The following is a 20,093-nucleotide window of genomic DNA, read 5'->3' on the forward strand; positions in this document are numbered from 1 at the left end:
TCTTGGCCAGCACCCTCTACAAGTGTGGGCTTTTATCAACCAAAAACCTTGAACAGTTGGCTGATGCGATAGTGTGCAACTTGGACTCAAAAGCTTGTGCATATGGAGAATGTGACGCTTGCAGCACCTCAGCTGTACCTACACTTAGACATGCCTCCAACAACATGATTACCTTCTTCCAGTGGGCCACAGAGACCTCCACCTCAGGTGAGGAGAAAAAATCCATCATAACTATAGGAAGCTTAGAGAAAGTCTCCAGAGTAATGAATGTTTAATTCATGTGGATTTTAGTGAGAACTACATCTGTAAATATGCCAACGGGGTACAGTCTGTGCATTTTGGGGGGTCACATCAACAAGCGACTCTACACACAGGTGTATTATACACAGCAATACAGGAGGCTCCCCTTACCTTCTGTTCAATATCACCATCGCGAAGACATGACCCTCCGGCAATCTGGGCTCACCTAGATCCAGTCTTGGATATGATTCAAGATAGATTTCCCAGTGTCAGCTGGCTCCACTTCTTCAGTGATGGGCCTGCCACTCAATATCGGCAGAAGGGTAACTTTTTCCTTCTTTCATCTGAACCACTCAGAAGAGGCTTTGATGTGACCTGGAATTTTTTCGAGGCCAATCATGGCAAAGGGGCCCCAGAGGGTGTTGGAGGTACCCTTAAACGCTCAGCCGACAGGCTTGTTTTCATGGGGGAGGACATCCCTAATGCAGAGATGCTGTTCCTCAAGCTGAAGGAGCAGGAATCAGTTGTGGAGCTCTTCTTTGTAAGTGAGGAAAGTGTGGAAGCAAAAGTGAATGAAATGCTGCAGGTAAGACAATTTTTAATGGTATTCAAGTTTTATCTTGAATCTGTCCATATGTATGTTTTTCAAAACTTATCTTAAGTCTACTATAAGTAACAAGATTATCAGTACTCTCCTTTGAAATTAGAAAATTAACATAATTGGCAACATTCATATTGTTATGACCTTGCCATAGTGAATCTACACCATCAAATACAATCTAGTCAACCTTGTACAAAAGTTTTTATACACAGTTTCTCACAGTTATTCATGGTGTAATTTCACTATAACAAGGGTACAAATACTTACTTGAAATGATACCAAATGGTATTGTGATGTCAGGTGATGGAATACTGCCAGCGTTATGAGGTATACTCCCTAAGAAACATCTTTGTCATTTGTCTTTTTCCTTTTTACACACTGTAGGTTCCCCCATTGAATGTGGTAAAGGGAACAATGAGGATCCACCAGGTGATCAGTAGCTGTAAAGGCAAAATCCACTACAGGGACATCACCTGTGTGTGCCAGAGAGAGGAAGGGCTGATTAACTGCCTATGTTTCGATGTAAAAGAGGCAATCTTGCAACCTGATGAGGAAACTCACAGCAAAGGAGCCATAACGGCATGGCAGCCAGAAGTCATCACAGGTGACCATGTTGGTCGATGGTGTGTGGTCAAATATGACCTTGACTATTACCCTGGCATCATCACCAAAGTGGAAGATGGGAACATTGAAGTGAACTGTCTCCATAAAAAAGGAATCAACAAATACTACTGGCCCAGCCCAAGGAAAGACATCAGTTGGTATGATGACAGCCGGGTACTTTGCCTGACAGTGGAGCCAAATGCTGTCAATAAAAGATATCTGCAGCTCAGTCCTACCACATGGAGGTTAATTGAAGAGCAGATGTAGTCTAGATGCCCATCAACCTCATGCCATTCATGAGATGGTTTGTTTGTCAATGTTAATTACCAGTTCATGTTTGATGTTAACTTGTAACAATCTTGTGTTGTTGTTACCAACTGCTTATTTTCCACTGATTTTTCATGTTTAGGAAATGTGCTAAGGTGTTTCATTGTTTTTATATGAATCACAAAATAGCCAAAATAAAACATTTCTTATTTAAGTCTCCTCTATTATTCTGAACTGAAGTATGCTTTGTCTCTTCTCATTATGCTCTACATCTCATGTTCCATGTAACATGGAACCTCGTGTACACATTTAATGTAATGTTTTGTTTCCTTCAGTTTTCACAATTCAAGGAAATCAAGGAGGACATACAGCTGACATCCAATTTCTGTAATACCCCATTATTTGGAGTTCCAGTCATTCTAAGTGGCAAAAAAAAGATAGAAATTATCAGATTGTAAAATTGGAAACAAATATTTTCCACCCTGTTATGGTCCCCTCCACCCTGTTAGTAAAGATTTTTATTTAAATAATTTTTTAAAAGCATAAACTATTGTGAATATCTTTGTGCCAAATCCGGAAGTAATGAACATTAAATGTATAGATACATAAAGGTTTTTAAAACTAGCAATATTTTCCATGCTGTCAGTAAAAATTGGTAAAAATTATAGCATACATTTTATATTACAGACATATACTATTTGTAAGCAAGTGATCTGTTACAGTTTAAAATATATATATATTATGACAACAAAAGGGACATAATCTTTCTAAGAAAAAGTCATTTTTAATCAATATTTACATGTATAACTATTTTTGGTCTATATGTTAATGTCCCTAACAGGGTAGAACACATTCAATGACAATGTTTAAAAAAAACACTTGTAATTATTATTTTATCCATCCCTGAGCTTGACTATCATGAATTTCCCATTGTTAAACATGTCAGTGTTGTAACAAAATATAAAGAAAATAAAACTTAAACATTTTTTTTCCAAACGTTATGAAGCTACAATGTTGTTGCAAAAAAAGAATCACCCTTATATGAACGGTAAAGTTTATATACTTTGGAGTTCCTTTTTTTTTGCTATCCTATTTGCCGTCTTATTTCCTTTAGTTCCAATGTGCTGGTACCCATAAAAATACTATTGTTAAACCCATCTTTTATATTCTGAATAATATAGGCACTATTTCTGGTGAAATGTCTGGCCTGCTCTCTGAATGATTGTGTTTTCAACTCAAAAACCCTTAAATCTTAGCAAATCACCGTTCTCAGTGGTTTTGTCCTTAACCCACTGCAATGCCAACAGAACCAACATTTCTCCCATATATACTGGTAATCCGTTTGTGATTCCTTTACCTATTTTTATTAGAAATTCTGGTACTACGAATGCTATTTCTATTTTTCAATTGTTTTTGATGTGTCTGTAAAAATCTGTACTGATAATGTACGGATAATAATTGGTTACATATTCCTGTATTGTATTTAAATCTAAAGTGTTTCTCTTGTCATTATTTTTCTTGTTCTTCTTTTTTTTCTTCTTGTATTTATTGGAAGTAGGCAGGCAAATATTTGGGTGCATTGCCACCGCCAAGTACTGAGGCAATGGTCAGAATGACAATTTTATTCAAGTATGTTTTAAAAAAAGTATATTTATCCTCTCTTTCTAACAGTAAAAAGAAAAAAGTTGTAAACACATATGAATGCCATAGATCATTGAATATATTTCATTTATCATAATATCCTTGTTTTTTTTTTCTTTGTGATAAGTGTTTGTATTCTAGAAGCCTGTCCCCTGGGATACTTTGTTACACATTCTGTGTTCTATTTTTTGCTATATCTCTATATTTGCAAACAAAGATGTTTCAATAAAAATAAAATGTTTAAAAGAAGGAAAAAAAAGAAAAGAAAAAAACTTTGTTCATCTAATTAGGCCGGTCGTTATTAGATTTTGTAATGAGTTTCTTTATTCTTCCTCATACTGCGGGCCGTGCACCACATGTTCCACTGATTCTTTTTGTCCACAATAGTCACATCTACCTGAAATGCATATATGTATATATATGTATATATATATATATATATATATATATATATATATAACAGAGGGGATATATATTTATATATGTATATATATGTGTGTGTGTGTGTCCAAATGTAAGTCCTTTTTCCTGTTGCCTAGCACACCTGTGTTTGTTTTGTGTATCAGGACGTGGCTGATACTATGACAACATTTTGTTTTCATCTTGGTAAAGTAATCAGAAAGGTTACATTAAATTAAATATTCCAAAGGAAGATTTACAAGAAGACAGCACAGTTAAGCCAATTGCACTGATTGACAATGGATGACGGCCCGAGGTACTTTTTGAGCAGTCTTGGTCCTTAGTGCATACTGTTCCGCATGTTTAAGATAAACAAATATATCCAAATATATAGAATCCCAGGTTCATTTAGATACAGTTAGATTAATTCCAATGTAATCCAAACAGACAGATTTAATTGCATGCCCTCCAATTTAGTTCAATTTATAACACAATACAGTAAAATGGTAAATAGCCTGCACTTGTATAGCACTTTATCAAGTCTGAGGACCCCAAAGGACTTTAAACTACAATCAGTCATCCACCCATTCATCCAAACCTTTACACACTGACAGTGGTAAGCTACATTGTAGCCACAGCTGCCCTGGGGCAGACTGAGAGAAGCGAAGCTGCCATACAATCGGCACACCAGGCCCTCTGACCATCATCAGCAGGCAAGTGTCTTGCCCAGTGAGATGGATGGAACGGATGTTCAAACCAGCTGCCACCATTGCCCCAGTTATATTAAGTCAATGCATATTTAGTAAAAGTACCTATGAGAAATACTTATTGGACTGATCCAAGACAGTGATGAGTCTACTCTGCATACAGACAGAAGGTGGATCGACTGGTACGCTGGTGTGGTCAGAACCACCTGGAACTTAACCCACTCAAGGCTGTGGAGATGATGGTAGACTTTCGGAGAACACCACCCCCACATACCCTCCTCACCATCCTCAAAAACACTGTGTCTGCTGTGGACCACTTCTCAAAACCTGAGATGGTCTTCACACATAGGCAATGTTCAGAAAAAGCCCAGCAGAGACTGTACTTCCAGAGGCAACTCAAGAAGTACAACCTTCCACAGGAGCTGCTGGTCATCTACTACACTGGCATAATTCAGTCTGTCCTGTCTTCGTCCATCTCAGTGTGGTTTGGCTCATCCACAAAACAGGACAGGTCCAGACTGCAATGAACAATCAGTTTTGCAGAGACAATCATCAGGGCTGACCTTCCCTCCATCCAGGACTTATACAGGTTTAGGGTCTGGAAAAGGGCTGCTAAAATCTCTGCAGACCCCACACACCGTGCACACAAACTGCTAGTAGCGCTGTCTGTTAAAACCAGCTGCCACAGAGACAGTTTCTTTCCTCAGCCTGTTTCTCTGATGAACACTAGGCAGTCAGAGTTCCTGAACAACACCATGCATACTTGGACTAATCTCGCGTGAAATTACATTGTAAAATCAAATGTGTATATATGTACATTATAGCTATTCTTTATTGAGAGCAAGTGTACCAAAGTCAAATGCCTTGTTTGTCTGTACCAACTTGGCAATAAAGCTGATTCTGATTAAATCTGTTTCTTACGTTCCAAACAATGAAAAGGTGGAAAATGTGATAATAACAATAGTAATAATAATAATAATAATAATAATAATAATAATAAATATCTGGTACGTTTCCTTGGCTGTTGAAGTATCGCGAGGGACACAATTCTTCACAACTCGGTGACGTCATGCCTGGGCGGGCTTTCGATGGAAAGTGCTAGAACAAACGAAGCACACCCTCCCTGTTTCGAAATATTCATCCATGATATTAAAAAGATCTGTATTCTCTGTCAAATTACAGAGAAAGCAACGACGTCTTTTGGATTTCGAGTGCAAGACTTACTTAGTCGTATGCGGACTGCGTTGCTCCAATATCTTAAAACGTAATCTTTGATGTCTAAAAATTTCGTCTCTTCAAAATAAATTCTTTGCTGTTCCTCAAATTGCCACAAGATGGAGACAACAGCACGCTGAGATCAAAATACTTATTTTACAGTATCGTTAAAATATATATTTTTCATTTATTAGAATGTTTGAATTTTTAATGCTTTTTTAACTTAAGCAGTGTAATTTATAAACAACAAATTGAATATCACTTTATTTCTTATTTTAGATTGTGTGACTAACTAAATATTCTGTTATAATTGTAATACCTTTAAAATCACACTTTATTCAACGTTAAGAGTAAAGTTCCTTAAATTGTAGTTGTTTTTAAATTTGCTTTCACTCAGTCTGGCTGCAGTAAACGAGGTGCCGCGGATGGATACACTAGAACCCACGTGTATAAAGACTCCCTGTGCTGTAACATAAAGTTCCTTTCCTTTTTCTACCATCAGTGCGCACAGGGGAGAACGCTTTGGTTGCATTTTATTCAAGAAAAATCAACTAAATTAACAAGGTACGTACACAAGTGTTGCTGACTTATTAGGTCATTTTTATTATCGTGCTCTAGCTGTAAATCCTTTTAAATTAGCAATATAGTAATTCAGCAGAACGTCGCTGCTTGAGAGTTCATGAGTCATGTCAACCGTTATTAGCAATCTTTCGTTGGAAGCAACTATAGGGCTACGTTTGGTTTACCCGTATGCTAATGGAGTTGGTAATTGATAAGCAATTCACTTAAATTCATATTTTCTTGTTAACGTACGGCCTGATCAGCGGGGATGCTGATCAGCGTGAATGCGGCACTTCTGCGCTGTGATGTCAGGCAGGTGGGTTGGAGGTTACACCGAGGAATCAATGGGCTTAAAGTAAAACTTGATAGCGGTCACAAGAGTTGGATCTGGTCGCAGAATTGGCTCGAATAAATTACCTGGTTTCATTCAAACCCCAGAAAATGTCTGTTGAAACGTTCGCTTACGTAACCGAGGAACACGTTTTGAACACTTTGAACCAAATTCCAAGAACGTTTGAAAGGTTCAAACGTAGCGATATTGACCCCCATTTGAATTTTTTGGCATGGAGCGTTTAACAAACGCGTGTTTTATAGACCCCACGCAGATTGTGAGCTAGAACTGATCAAACGGGGTGTGTGTGCGCCAACGTTTTTTGAAACGGATTTATCCAACTGCCGAATTTGACGCAACGCCTCGAGATTCGGGAGCTCGTGTTGTCACAGATGACGGGTAGTGATTTCAGTCATTGGGTTCATGAAGTTACGTTGGATTGCTGTCGCAGGCAATCCTTGCTCCGTTTGAAGAGTAAAGTGGAATAACTTCGCCGTTTGCTTCTCCTAAACACGTGTTTTCGGTTTCATTGTCTAGGCATAGACGCCATGTTTGTTAATGGACACTTCCGCTCATGTGTAGTAAGATGCTGGAAACTGTCCCAAGGTTATAAAATCAGGGATGGATTTGACTTATCTCTCATGAAACTGAAATGCCATATAAACAGCCAACAGGGATACATTGTTCTTTATTTAACGAACTGTTGGTCTTAAAATGTTTTTTTTTAATTTATTGAATAAATATAGAAGGATTTGGGACAGGCCATATTTACTTGACTTTTAAATTGACTTAACTCATTTGGTTATTCCAAATGTTTACCCCTATAAGAACACATTTCTTAGTTGACTTTATTTTCTGACTCTTTCTGATTATAGCTTAGGAGATTGTACTAAATCATAAGAGTTTGAATGTGTTTTATAAGTTGGGCTTTATTTTTTGTTGTTTTATTTCATGTTATCAAATATTACATAACTTACTCTTGACAGGTGGCTCCATTCTCACTGTACCTACACACTGTTCCAAACCTGTGCTGTGTTGCAGTTGTCAAATAAAGCACATTTTGGACAGTTTCATGCTTATGATATTAAGGCAGAAGATAAAATGTTTAGGATCTAACACAGAACCTTGTGGAACACCACAGGTAACCTTTTAACTAAATTGGAGTTTGTATTTTCTATTTGACTGTAGTTCATGATTCTTCTGTACAGATGCCTGAAGAAATGCACCAAGAGGAGGATGTTGAGACCTTTGCCTTCCAGGCAGAGATCGCTCAGCTGATGTCCCTAATCATCAACACCTTCTATTCCAACAAAGAGATCTTCCTCAGGGAGCTGATCTCAAACTCGTCTGATGTAAGTGTGCAGGGTCTTGACCTTTTTAGGAAAGGGCCAGTGTGAGATTTTCACTGTATGATAACCTTGAATAGAAATCCATCTTCAGATTGGCATACACACACAAGTTGTATAACAAACCTGACTTCGTGTATCTCTTAGGCTCTGGACAAAATCCGCTATGAAAGCTTGACCGACCCGTCAAAGCTGGACAGCGGCAAGGATCTGAAAATCGAGATCATCCCAAACAAAGCAGACCGGACCCTGACCCTGATCGACACTGGAATTGGCATGACCAAAGCTGACCTCATTAACAACTTGGGAACAATCGCAAAGTCTGGAACAAAGGCCTTCATGGAGGCCCTGCAGGTACTACTGAGACCAATCTAAGCTGTAATTGTTAAATGGAATCTGGAGTTGAATGTTATTAGAAACTTGGTTGATTAGAATGATTAAACTTATTATGCAAACTTGTGGTCATCTAGGCTGGTGCTGATATCTCCATGATCGGTCAGTTTGGCGTGGGTTTTTACTCTGCCTACCTTGTTGCCGAGAAGGTGGTCGTCATTACAAAGCACAATGATGATGAGCAGTATGCCTGGGAGTCATCTGCTGGAGGTTCCTTCACAGTCAAGGTTGACAGTGGTGCGTCTCCTGTATAAGGTTCTAAAAATCTGTGCTTGCGTTTTGTTTTCCCTTCTTAACGAATGCGTTTTGTTTACAGGTGAGCCCATGGGCCGTGGAACAAAGATCATCCTGCACCTAAAGGAGGACCAGACGGAGTACATCGAGGAAAAGAGGGTCAAAGAGATTGTCAAGAAGCACTCTCAGTTCATTGGCTACCCCATCACTCTGTTTGTAAGCGCTGAACAATGCGCCTCCTTGTCCTTTGTGGAAACTGTTAATTGGCAAACTTAAAACTTGCTTTACTTTTGCAGGTGGAGAAGGAGCGTGACAAGGAGATCAGCGACGACGAGGCAGAGGAGGAAAAGGCAGAGAAGGAGGAAAAGGAGGAAGGTGAGGACAAACCCAAGATTGAGGATGTAGGCTCAGATGATGAGGAGGACTCCAAAGACAAGGACAAGAAGAAGAAAAAGAAGATCAAGGAGAAGTACATCGATCAGGAGGAACTGAACAAGACCAAGCCCATCTGGACCAGAAACCCTGATGACATCACAAATGAGGAATATGGTGAATTCTACAAGAGTCTGACCAACGACTGGGAGGATCACCTGGCCGTCAAGGTATGTAGGGCATCTGGAAGATGCCTGACTTTGAACCATTAGCTAAACTGGCCTGAAAATTGACTTTGACCCTTTATTCAGCACTTCTCAGTGGAAGGCCAGCTGGAGTTTCGGGCGCTGCTCTTCATTCCCCGCCGTGCACCTTTTGACCTCTTTGAGAACAAGAAAAAGAAGAATAACATCAAACTGTATGTGAGGAGAGTCTTCATCATGGACAACTGTGAGGAGCTCATTCCTGAATATCTGAGTAAGTTCAACTGCTTTTCCACTTTAAACTATCCAAGCTGCAAAGTTACTTAAAAGAGCACAATGATGAAACTTTTACTATCATCACGCAAGACTTCGTCCGTGGTGTTGTGGACTCCGAGGACCTGCCCCTAAACATCTCCAGAGAAATGCTGCAGCAGAGCAAGATCCTGAAGGTCATCCGTAAAAACATTGTGAAGAAATGCCTGGAGCTGTTCGCAGAATTGGCAGAGGACAAGGAGAACTACAAGAAGTTCTATGAGGGTTTCTCAAAGAACCTCAAGGTATCTATTCTGAATTGACAACAATAGTCTTCAATGTCTCAATGATATATTTGATATTTCCAGTTTAAGTAGTGCTTTTGTTGTGGGTGTTTTTTTTTTAAATATATATATATAGTTTAGGAAAATATTTCTGGGAACCTGAATTCCTGTTTTTTGTTTATAGCTGGGCATCCACGAGGACTCTCAAAATCGCAAGAAACTTTCTGAGCTGCTGCGCTACCACAGCTCCCAGTCTGGAGATGAGATGACCTCCTTGACAGAGTACCTCACCCGCATGAAGGAGAACCAGAAGTCCATCTACTACATTACTGGTAAACTCCGATCAAAAACGAAGTGCTTCCATAACTTTTGGACTTTGTTCTTAAAATATCTCTGCTGATTTGTCTACTTCCAGGTGAGAGCAAAGATCAGGTGGCAAACTCTGCTTTTGTTGAGCGTGTCCGCAAGCGTGGTTTCGAGGTGCTCTACATGACTGAGCCCATCGACGAGTACTGTGTGCAGCAGCTGAAGGAGTTCGATGGAAAGACCCTGGTCTCTGTCACCAAAGAAGGTCTGGAGCTGCCTGAGGATGAAGAGGAGAAGAAAAAGATGGAGGAGGACAAGACTAAATATGAGAATCTGTGCAAGCTCATGAAGGAGATCCTGGACAAGAAAGTAGAGAAGGTTAATGAAACGAAGAAAACGATTGATTAGACTGAATGTGTTGGGTTTGTTTAACTTGCATCCTGCCTTCTCCAGGTCACAGTATCCAACAGATTGGTGTCTTCTCCCTGCTGCATCGTCACAAGCACCTATGGCTGGACGGCCAACATGGAGAGGATCATGAAGGCCCAGGCGCTCAGGGACAACTCCACCATGGGCTACATGATGGCCAAGAAGCACTTGGAGATCAACCCCGACCACCCAATCATGGAGACCCTAAGGCAGAAGGCCGAGGCCGACAAGAACGACAAAGCTGTAAAGGACCTTGTGGTTCTGCTGTTTGAAACCGCCCTGCTGTCCTCAGGATTCTCTCTGGACGATCCACAGACCCACTCCAACCGAATCTACAGAATGATCAAACTTGGCCTGGGTAAGGGTGCAATTCATTGGATTTGTCTAGTTTTAATTTTTATGTTGCAAAGATGATTTTAATAAATGATTTTCCAGGTATCGACGATGAGGATATTCCCACAGAGGAGGCCACCTCCACATCTGTCCCAGAAGAGATGCCCCCTCTAGAAGGTGACGACGATGCTTCACGCATGGAAGAAGTTGATTAAACTGACCATCACTCAGATTCCAAACACTTCAGCCCCACTTTGCCGTAGTTCATCCTTTTTTAAAGTGCAGTTATTGCAAATTATTAAACATTCCTGTAGTGTGGAGGACCAGTGTTACTGGAGCCTCGCACTGCAAGACCTTTAAAGAAAAGCAGTTTTCTTTTTTGCTGTGAACGTTTAAGGTGACCTTTTTGTTTTTAAAGTAATGTTCCAACTTTAATGTTGATGGTAAATGTTCTAATATGGGACGGTTGCATTCCATTATCAGAAAGTCCAGAGTCTTCGAGGGGGTAATGTTATGTGCAATGCTGCATGGAGAGAGGACTGTCCGATTCCTTTGCCTGACTTCAGGCTAAACTGTATTCGAAGTCTTGTTTTTTGCAAAAAAAATAAAGATGTAATGCCTTGTTTTGTGTCTTTGTCTCAATCTGTTCTGAAGTATTTTGAAAGCATCAGTCTAGTTTCACTTATAGTTTTGTTCAGCTCACATCTCTCCACTAGAGGGAGACATGTACATCCTAGAGCTGGTCTCACCAAAGTTGATACAAGCAGATCGCTTATTAAAGTTACATTTATGCAGACGTGGGTGGTTAAAGGTATAAGTTAGTCAGCCTGCAGAATTGTGTACATCTAGAGTACCTAAAGCCTGTGTTGCTTCAGTTATAATTTAACAAGATTGGGGGGGGAAGCTGTTGACCTACAATGAACCCATGTAGGACTGTTGTCTTTGCCAAGCTTTTGTCAATAAGACTTAAAAATATTCTGAGACAGAACCTGGGACTGCTTCAGGATCTGGATGGCATGTAATTGATCCAACCATAAATTCTGCTGTCTAACAGACCTGAAACTAATGGCCTGCACTTGTATACCACTTTATCAATTCAGAGGACTCTACTAATCATCCACCCATTCATTCTCACACTAACAGAAGGGGGGCTGCCATACAACCATCAGGCAAGGTGGGTGAAGCATCTTGCCCGAGGACATATCTGAGACAAGACAGCATGGGGGTTTGAACCAGCAGCCAAACCAGTTACACCCTTACCACCTGAGCTGTTTTCACCCAAGGAGAACCTCAAGAACACTTGGGTTGTGCAGCAGGACACTTCTGTTGAGTAGAGTGGGTCCGGCTCAGCGATGTAAAATTCTCCTTACTGGTTGCTAACACTTTATAGCAAATGTTGCTGCCATGAACCAATATAACAACTTTCAGATAGAGCCAGGTTGGTTTGGATAGCTTTTCTTTCCCTTGAATGAAATGGAGAACTCTGGACTTTTTAAGTTTTTTTTTTTTTTTTTTTTTTTTCAAAACTCATCTACGCATCTTTCCACTTTCTCATGTCATTTTGTGAATTCTTTTTTTGTTAGAAAAAAAAGCCACACTTAAATCCGTTTAAGAATGACTATTGTATTGTAACTAAATGTGTAAAAATGAAAGTGTGTAAATGCTGCCTTGTGGCACTGTACATAACTGGTTAATATGACACATAAGCTTCTGAATAAATGTAAATTCCTGTGAGACTAACGTTTCACACCTATGTACTCGTATAAAATGGGACCAGTTCTCTTGACTTCATGATTAAAACAAATCATATGTTTATGATTATAGAGAAATCTGAAAAAGCTAAGAACAAGGTATACCGAGAGCACAGATGTCTTGAAAGTATGAGCCATAAGCTAAGTTGTTTAGGGGAATTGTAATAAGTACAGGTTTCCTGGAAGTCATGCCTAAAAAGTGTGAGGGGGTGGCACCAGCAGCTTTTCTGCTATTGTCAGTAAAATTGAGGTGTGGGTGTCTCTCCCTCCTCAACACATGTTCTCCATCAGGGATCTTCATTTTTGTCATTTAGAAAAAAGGACAAAACTATTTTTAGACTTCAAGCGATCGTCAAGATTTTTGCTGCACGTGCAGATACAGACTAGAAGACTTCATGATCTTTAAAAATGAGAAATGTAAAGACTGAAATATCTAATTTCACAGCTTTAAATTGTAAAAGACTATTGGGATGGGGGGGCTTGGAGCTGGTAAAATACATACATACAAAAATAAAATTCCTGCTTTCTGTTCTTTCATTGTGTCATTCTTCTTCCTCTTCTGCTTTGTTGTGACCTACCTACCTTCACTGCTTCTGTCCTTTATTTCCTATCCTGTCTCTTCTTTCTACCGTGTGTTATTCTTTCTTTGTGTCTTTGCTTCCTTGTGTTACTGCTTTCTTCTTTTTCTAACCAGGAAAAATTTCTTATATTAAAAATGTGTAGGAATCCTACTCATAGTGCTAGTATTACTGGTAGTACTTGGGCTGCTTTTAGTGGCAATACAGCGCTAATTTATCATTGTAAGATGAGGTGAGCCCTCAAAGGTTTGTTAGGGAACAAACAGCATCACAAAGAGCAAGAAACACAGCAGACAGGTTGGGAATGAAGTTGCGGAAAAGTTAAAAGTAGCATAAAATTACAAACAAATCGGAGAAAATCCAAAGCTTAAGTGGGAGGATTTCTCAACAGGAAAACCTTTGACACTTTGAAGAAAGTCATAACCTTTCTGTGTAGTCTTATAGGGTATGCAGTTAACATGTACAATAAGGTGTTTTGGTAAAAGTAGACCAAAATTGACATTTTTGACAGACAAATACAAAACATTTTGTGTCCGGAAAAACAATCAATGTGCATAATGCTAAACACTCATTCTCACTGTGAAACTTGGTGGTGGTAGTATCATGCTGGGGGATGCTTTACTTTAGCAGAAACAGAGTCTGGTCAGAGTTGATATGAATAGATAGATAGAGTTAAATACCATTTTATCCTGGAAGAAAACCTGTGCAAAAAAAAAAAAAAACATAGACTGGGGCTAACAGAAAATTAATTTTTAATTGTTTTGCCTCTTGGGCTTCCCCACAGCCCCTGCCGCTCTGGCCAAAGAGCCATGTTGCCAATTAAAAAAAAAATTGCTACCAAATAGAGCATTCCACAAAAAATTTCTAAAAAAAATTAATAATTTCCTTCAGGTAAATATTAAGGAATGCCCCCAAAATTGATCCGATTTGTTTCTGCATACTGACCTTGAAATTTCTATTTAGAGAAATTCCCAGTGGAACTTCTAGGGTTTTACAGATTAGGCATTTGGGAACCATTGCAGTACATTTTGTGAAGCATTTCCAGCATTGCATGTAACAAACAACTTTAAAGAAAGTTCTTTAATTGCTGCTAAATCTAAGACTTTAGGGGAAACATGCATCATCACCTGAATGTTTTCTTTTACAGGAAATCAGCTTTAAAGTAACCTACTTATAAAACACAAGTGACTTACTGGATGACAGATAAACAAGCATGACGACATTCATTTAAACCTCTGCCTTGAGCGTCAGCAGTTTTAAAATCACCACCGAAGGCTGGATAATGCACATTATCAGTCTTTATAAATTTGTCCATATGTTGTCTCAGCATTTTCAAAATTTGTTGCTGTTTCCTGATTAAATCTGAAGTTCATCCCACCGGTTTAATGGAGAATTTTTCACACATTAAACCAAACACTGCATCTAGTTTCATGAGTTTTTCTTTGGTTACAAGAATGGGAGGGGGCATTAAAGTGTTTTTGTAAAACAGATAGTCATGTGACATAAAAGAGACATTTTAGAAAATCTGTATTTTTAGGTTGAGTACTGCTGGAAGCATATATTTCCATTTTAATTGAGTTCAAAAGTCAACTATTCAGGTCTGACTTCCTTTCCCTTCAAAACAAAAGACTTCTTGTGGAATATTTCAGTCCTCTGCGTAAATCTGCGTAAAGCAAAGTGAAATATTTTAATTGGTGGGGTCCTCATGTGTCAGTGGTCTTCACAGACTTACTTGGCACACACTCACATGCACACACACACATGCTCAAGATAAACATATGCACCCCTTCACACCGCCTTCACCGGATCCCCTGCATGATGTTGTTTCGTATATATGTTGCTTCTTTGTGCTGAGTTTTTTTGCAATCTCAAACTGTATCCTGCTAAGGATAAAGTGTGAAATATGATTTTTTTCCCATCTTCTTACCTTATTTGTTCTCTTTTGTCATCTACCTAAATGTGTGATTTCGTTACTTTTCATAGATTTTCAGATTTCTCAGAAGGATTATGAGCGAAAGCCAAATATTATTAGTATTTCAAAATTTGGACTAAAACTGTTTTATACCAGTGACCCAGCTTATTTGAATGATGGGACCACAACTGCCTCATACCAGCGACCTCAAGGATTAATATTAACATTTTTCTTCTAGCACAGGATGACTTCCTTACCACAGAGGACTAAATGAGCTAATTACCTCTATAAGAAAGATTGGATTAGAACCAGCTCTTACCAGTAAACTCCCAAGGATTATTGGTGTCCTTTGATTTGTTTTTCTGTGATTGATTTTCTGTTTTATTGTAATGTTTTTCCTCATGTACAGCACTTTGAGTGCCTTGTTGCTGAAAAGCGCTATATAAATAAACTTGACTTGACTTGACTTTGGAGCATTGTGTGACCTTTGCACCTCTGCATGTAATGAAACTAAATCACCTTAAAAAACACGTTAACTGTCATACTGAATGCCCCTTGTTGACGAGTCTTACAGTTTCTGTGATTAGTTTCAGGCATATTTTGTTAAACATCTGTCCTTGCATGTGTCATGCTGCAGTCGGTTACCAGATACCTCCTTGTTTTTCTGGCCCAGCGATAACAGACAACCACAGAGTTACAGTCATGAATAGACTTACAAATACAGTCTCAAGAAGATTTTGATGGTGAAATTTAACATTACTACTGGCATGCCAGCATGCTATCAGGTTTTAATGACATTTAAAAGGCTCAGTGTGAGTAAACACAGAACTACTACTCATGATCTGAAACATTTCTGCTACGTCAGGCGTGATGCGTTTGACTGAACCTGGTAAACACTCGACAGGAATAGGATTGACACCCACATCAAGAAGAAAGACATCTAGATGAGACAATACAAAGGGCCTACACAAGAGAATTCAAGCCCTGTATCGTGAGGTATAAAATACAAACACCCACAGTAACCTTTATGATGAGCTGAAAGGGTATGAATAATAACATGTGGTCTGTCAAACTGTGTTTATGCTCCACTCTTACGCTACAGCCTTGTGTGATGGCGGTGTTAAAAATGCTGTGGTTCAACAGCTGTTATTGCTGATAACAAGAACCAGTTTAAAGGAATTTTTCAGCATTTAAGGTCGATAACACTTCCACTTTTCATGCGGGGAGTAAAGTTACACATGTGGAAGTGAGAAATTCAGTGTGCAATATCAAAAATGGAAAGTATCCCCATTACGGTTAGAGTGACACAGCTGCTAGCTATGGTGTGACATATTCAAACATGGCTGGTTCAAACATTTATCCAACCATCACAAAACTACAGTGGATATAAAAACTCTACACAACCCTGTTAAAATACCAGGTATTTGTAAACTGCCAGGTATTTGTGATTTTCTCAAAACGTTTTTAACCTTTAATGTGGCATATTTCCTGTACAATTCAACTGAAAAACAAAGAAATCAGACAGAGGGTAAAATATAAAAGATAAAGAGGCACAATAATCTGGTACACAGCCCTAAATTATTGCATTTGTTGAATCATCTTTTGATTAAATTCCATGTAAATGTTTTTGGCATTTTCTCATCATTGCTTCATTTACCCAATGTTTGCAGCAGAAGATTACAAAGGATCAAAATGATTTAATTGTGAAAAGGTCAGCAGAGGGGTGAAAAAACATCTATAGTATTATAAATACACCATGGCACAATAAAGACAGTGGTCAGTAAGGGGAGAAGCTGTGGAGCAACAGTAACATTCAGGAAACTGGACATTTCTCCATAATTGTTAAGAAGATATGCCTGAAACTGGTCAACAAGGCTCCCAAGAGCTTATAGGCAACACTAAAGAACTAAGAGCGGTTCTGCTCTATATATACAACATTCTCCTGCATTCTCCTCACTCTGTATTGCTAAGAGTTTTTTCACATCTGGCTTCACATGCATATGAACTTGAGTGGCATACCATTTTAAATCTGTAGGGTTTAATATGATGTCAGTCCACTATTTGCAGCAATGACAGCTTCAAGTCTTCTGGGAAGGTTTCCACAAGGTTTAGGAGTGGGTTTACAGGGATGTTTGACCAATTCTCCAAAAGCACATTTGTGAGGTCAGACAGTGATGTTGGCAAGAGAAGGCATAGATCACTAATTCATTCCAAAGGTGTTCTGTCAGGTTGACCTCATGGTTCTGTGCAAAACTGTGGGGTTTTGATCTCCACAGAGTTGACTGGACTACGCAGATCCTTAATTACACCTTAATCTGGACCCACCTGGAATGTTTGTTAGCAAAAAGCAAAGTCTTAGTCTCTTAGTAGATTGGTGACCTTCAAAGAAGAAAGAGCCTCAAATAGCAATAGCCTATTATAAACAGAATCATAGATCAACAAAGAGAGGTTCGGTAACAATAAAGAAGGCTTTAGGACATGCTCCAAATACACTTCAGAACCATGCTGCCACCATTGCAGAGCTTGCTCAGCATTAGCAGCAGGGAGTTAGTGCATCTAAACACATGATTAGGTAAATATTTTCCAGATGGCTAGAGAGAAGGGCAGCAATGAAGACACATCTGTTCAAGCAAACCGTCTAAGACAAAATTCCACAAGTACAAGAATAGGTAGCAGACGACTGGTACGAAGTTACTTTCTCAGAAAAAATTCATTCATGTTGGAAAAGACATCGGTGAATGAAGGGCAAAGAACTACAATGTCAAGTCAAGTTTATTTATATAGCGCTTTTCAGCAACAACGCACTCAAGGCACTGTACATTGCAATGATAAAGAAAATCAAACAACAGAGGTAATAAAAAAAAAGAGAGAATAGACTGATGGATAAGAAAATGAAAGGAAAATTGGACTAAAAACTTTACTAATAATGTTTAGAGAACACATTCAAAGGCCACTCTAAACAAATAAGTTTTTAATCTTGATTTAAAGCAACTTAGGGTTTCGGCGCTTTTACAGTTTTCTGGGAGTTTATTCCAGATTAGTGGAGCATAAGAACTAAAAGCTGCTTCTCCATGTTTGGTTCTGGTTCTGGGTATGCAGAGTAGATCTGACCCAGAAGACCTGAGAGGTCTGGCTGGTTGATACACTGACAACAAGTCTGTAATGTATTTTGGTGCTAAGCCATTCAGTGATTTATAGACTAACAGAAGTATTTTAAAGTCTATTCTCTGAGCTACAGGGAGCCAGTGTAAGGACTTTAGAACCGGGCCGATGTGCTCCACTTTCTTAGTTCTAGTGAGGACGCGGGCAGCAGCGTTCTGGATCAACTGCAGCTGTCTGATCGACTTTTTAGGCAGACCTGTGAAGACACCGTTGCAGTAATCAATTCTACTAAAGATGAACGCATGAATTAGTTTTTCAAGGTCCTGCTGAGACATTAGTCCTTTAATCCTGGAGATGTTCTTTAAGTGATAGAAGGCCGACCTTGTTACTACCTTTATATACCTCTGAAGGTTCAGGTCTGAGTCCATCACTACACCCAGGTTTTGAGCCTGACTGGTGGTTTCTAGCTGTATTAACTGAAGCTGTGTGCTAATTTTTAAACACTCTTCCTTTGGTCCAAAGATTATTACTTCAGTTTTGTTTTGATTCAGCTTAAGAAAATTTTGGCCCATCCATGCATTGATTTCTTCTAAGCATTTACCCAGCGCTTGAATGGGTCCCGTCTCACTTCTTCACTTTACCCAGGTCATTTAATTCAGGGTATCAAAGCGGAATTGACCAAACCTCCTTTGAAGAAGCCTAATCTGTCTCAGTAATAAAAAATTACAGGTCCATATCTAACCTTCTTGGCAAAACTCATTGAAGAAGAACTTTTAAAAAAATATTTGCCAATTTTTTGTGAAAGAAATCTCTTTTGTTTTCCAGTCAAATTTCCAACCACAGCGCTGAGGCTGCAGCACGAAAAGTTTGAAATGGCATGCTTCTTAACCGCAATGCATCAAAAATTCCTATGTTGGCTTTGCTGGATCTCAGTTTTTTGTTTGACACAGTTAATCATAACATCCTAATTAATCGTGGTTCCGTTAGACTTCATTCTCACAGCCACTATTACTCAAAATGTATTCATTGCACTGGCTCATTTTTGTCAAAGGACATCATTTAAAATCTTTTCTATTTATCTATAAAACACTGAATCTTTTTGGGCCCAAAAACATTTCAGAGTTGCTAGTCAGATATGAACCACATGCAGACCCTTCAAGTCTCCAGAGACTTAAACACTCAGTGTTCCCAGGTGCAGAACTAAATATGGGAAGGCTGCATTTAGCTTCAATGTTTCTCTGCTCTGGGACCAACTCCATGAAAATCGGAAATGTGAAAAAAATGTTGGTGAATCCCTTAAATCAGGAATGCAAACATTGCTCTTTACTGCAGGGATTACCCATGAAGGTCAAAGACTGCTTTCATTTTGATCATGTCTTAGCTCATTATTTGTTCTAAATGTAAAGACTAATAAGATTAAAATTTGGGACCTATGGCCAAGAAACTCTCCAGATCAGGTCTTAGCCCTGATAACAGAGGAATGGTCACAATCAGACAGGATTTGATCCAGAAGTTGAGTCATACTTGCAAATATTTACAATTCACAGAAATATGTGTTAGTTGCTATCTTGAAACATATTAAAATGTTTTGTGTGTTTGAAAATATTCTTCAGTAGATAATTAAAAAACAAAAGAAAAATGTAACAGAGAGAAAACCATTGTGTCCATTCTAAAATGTTTGATCATGACAGCAAGTATACAACAAAAAGTGTTTCGGCTAAGAATATGTTTATTACCTGTGGGTTGGAGCTCTCATTTTCTTAATTCAGCATGTGACAGCAGTCTGTTGGATGTTTGTATTTTATGCATCAGTAATATTTATCTCATGTCTAATGTACATACCTTTCATTGCCTGGGAACAATCTATCCTTGACGCACACCTACTGGCAGTTATTATCTGGGTTGTTTTGTTGTTGTTTTTTAACAGTACATTGATAGCTCAGTCAGTAAAAAACAAGACTTGCAAGATTTCATGCCACAGAGTCAGTTTGTTCCCATAAGTAGATTGACACAAATGGAAACTGGTTCAACTG

The 20,093-nt window shown here is 38.9% G+C and overlaps 1 protein-coding gene across 1 annotated transcript; it reads left to right on the plus strand.

Moving 5' to 3' along the window:
- Positions 1–6,081: 6,081 nt before the first annotated feature.
- hsp90ab1 (heat shock protein 90, alpha (cytosolic), class B member 1) lies at positions 6,082–11,340 on the plus strand. The gene is made up of 12 exons (XM_047387993.1): positions 6,082–6,237; positions 7,774–7,917; positions 8,059–8,265; positions 8,382–8,541; positions 8,621–8,754; positions 8,835–9,140; positions 9,222–9,387; positions 9,480–9,670; positions 9,834–9,981; positions 10,065–10,333; positions 10,409–10,742; positions 10,820–11,340. The coding sequence occupies exons 2-12, from the start codon at positions 7,774–7,776 to the stop codon at positions 10,930–10,932; spliced, it is 2,172 nt and encodes a 723-aa protein (XP_047243949.1). The 5' UTR covers positions 6,082–6,237; the 3' UTR covers positions 10,933–11,340.
- Positions 11,341–20,093: the final 8,753 nt, after the last annotated feature.

The sequence above is a fragment of the Girardinichthys multiradiatus genome, chromosome 15 (genome assembly GCF_021462225.1).
Source record: "Girardinichthys multiradiatus isolate DD_20200921_A chromosome 15, DD_fGirMul_XY1, whole genome shotgun sequence".
NCBI classification, from domain to species: Eukaryota; Metazoa; Chordata; class Actinopteri; order Cyprinodontiformes; family Goodeidae; genus Girardinichthys; species Girardinichthys multiradiatus.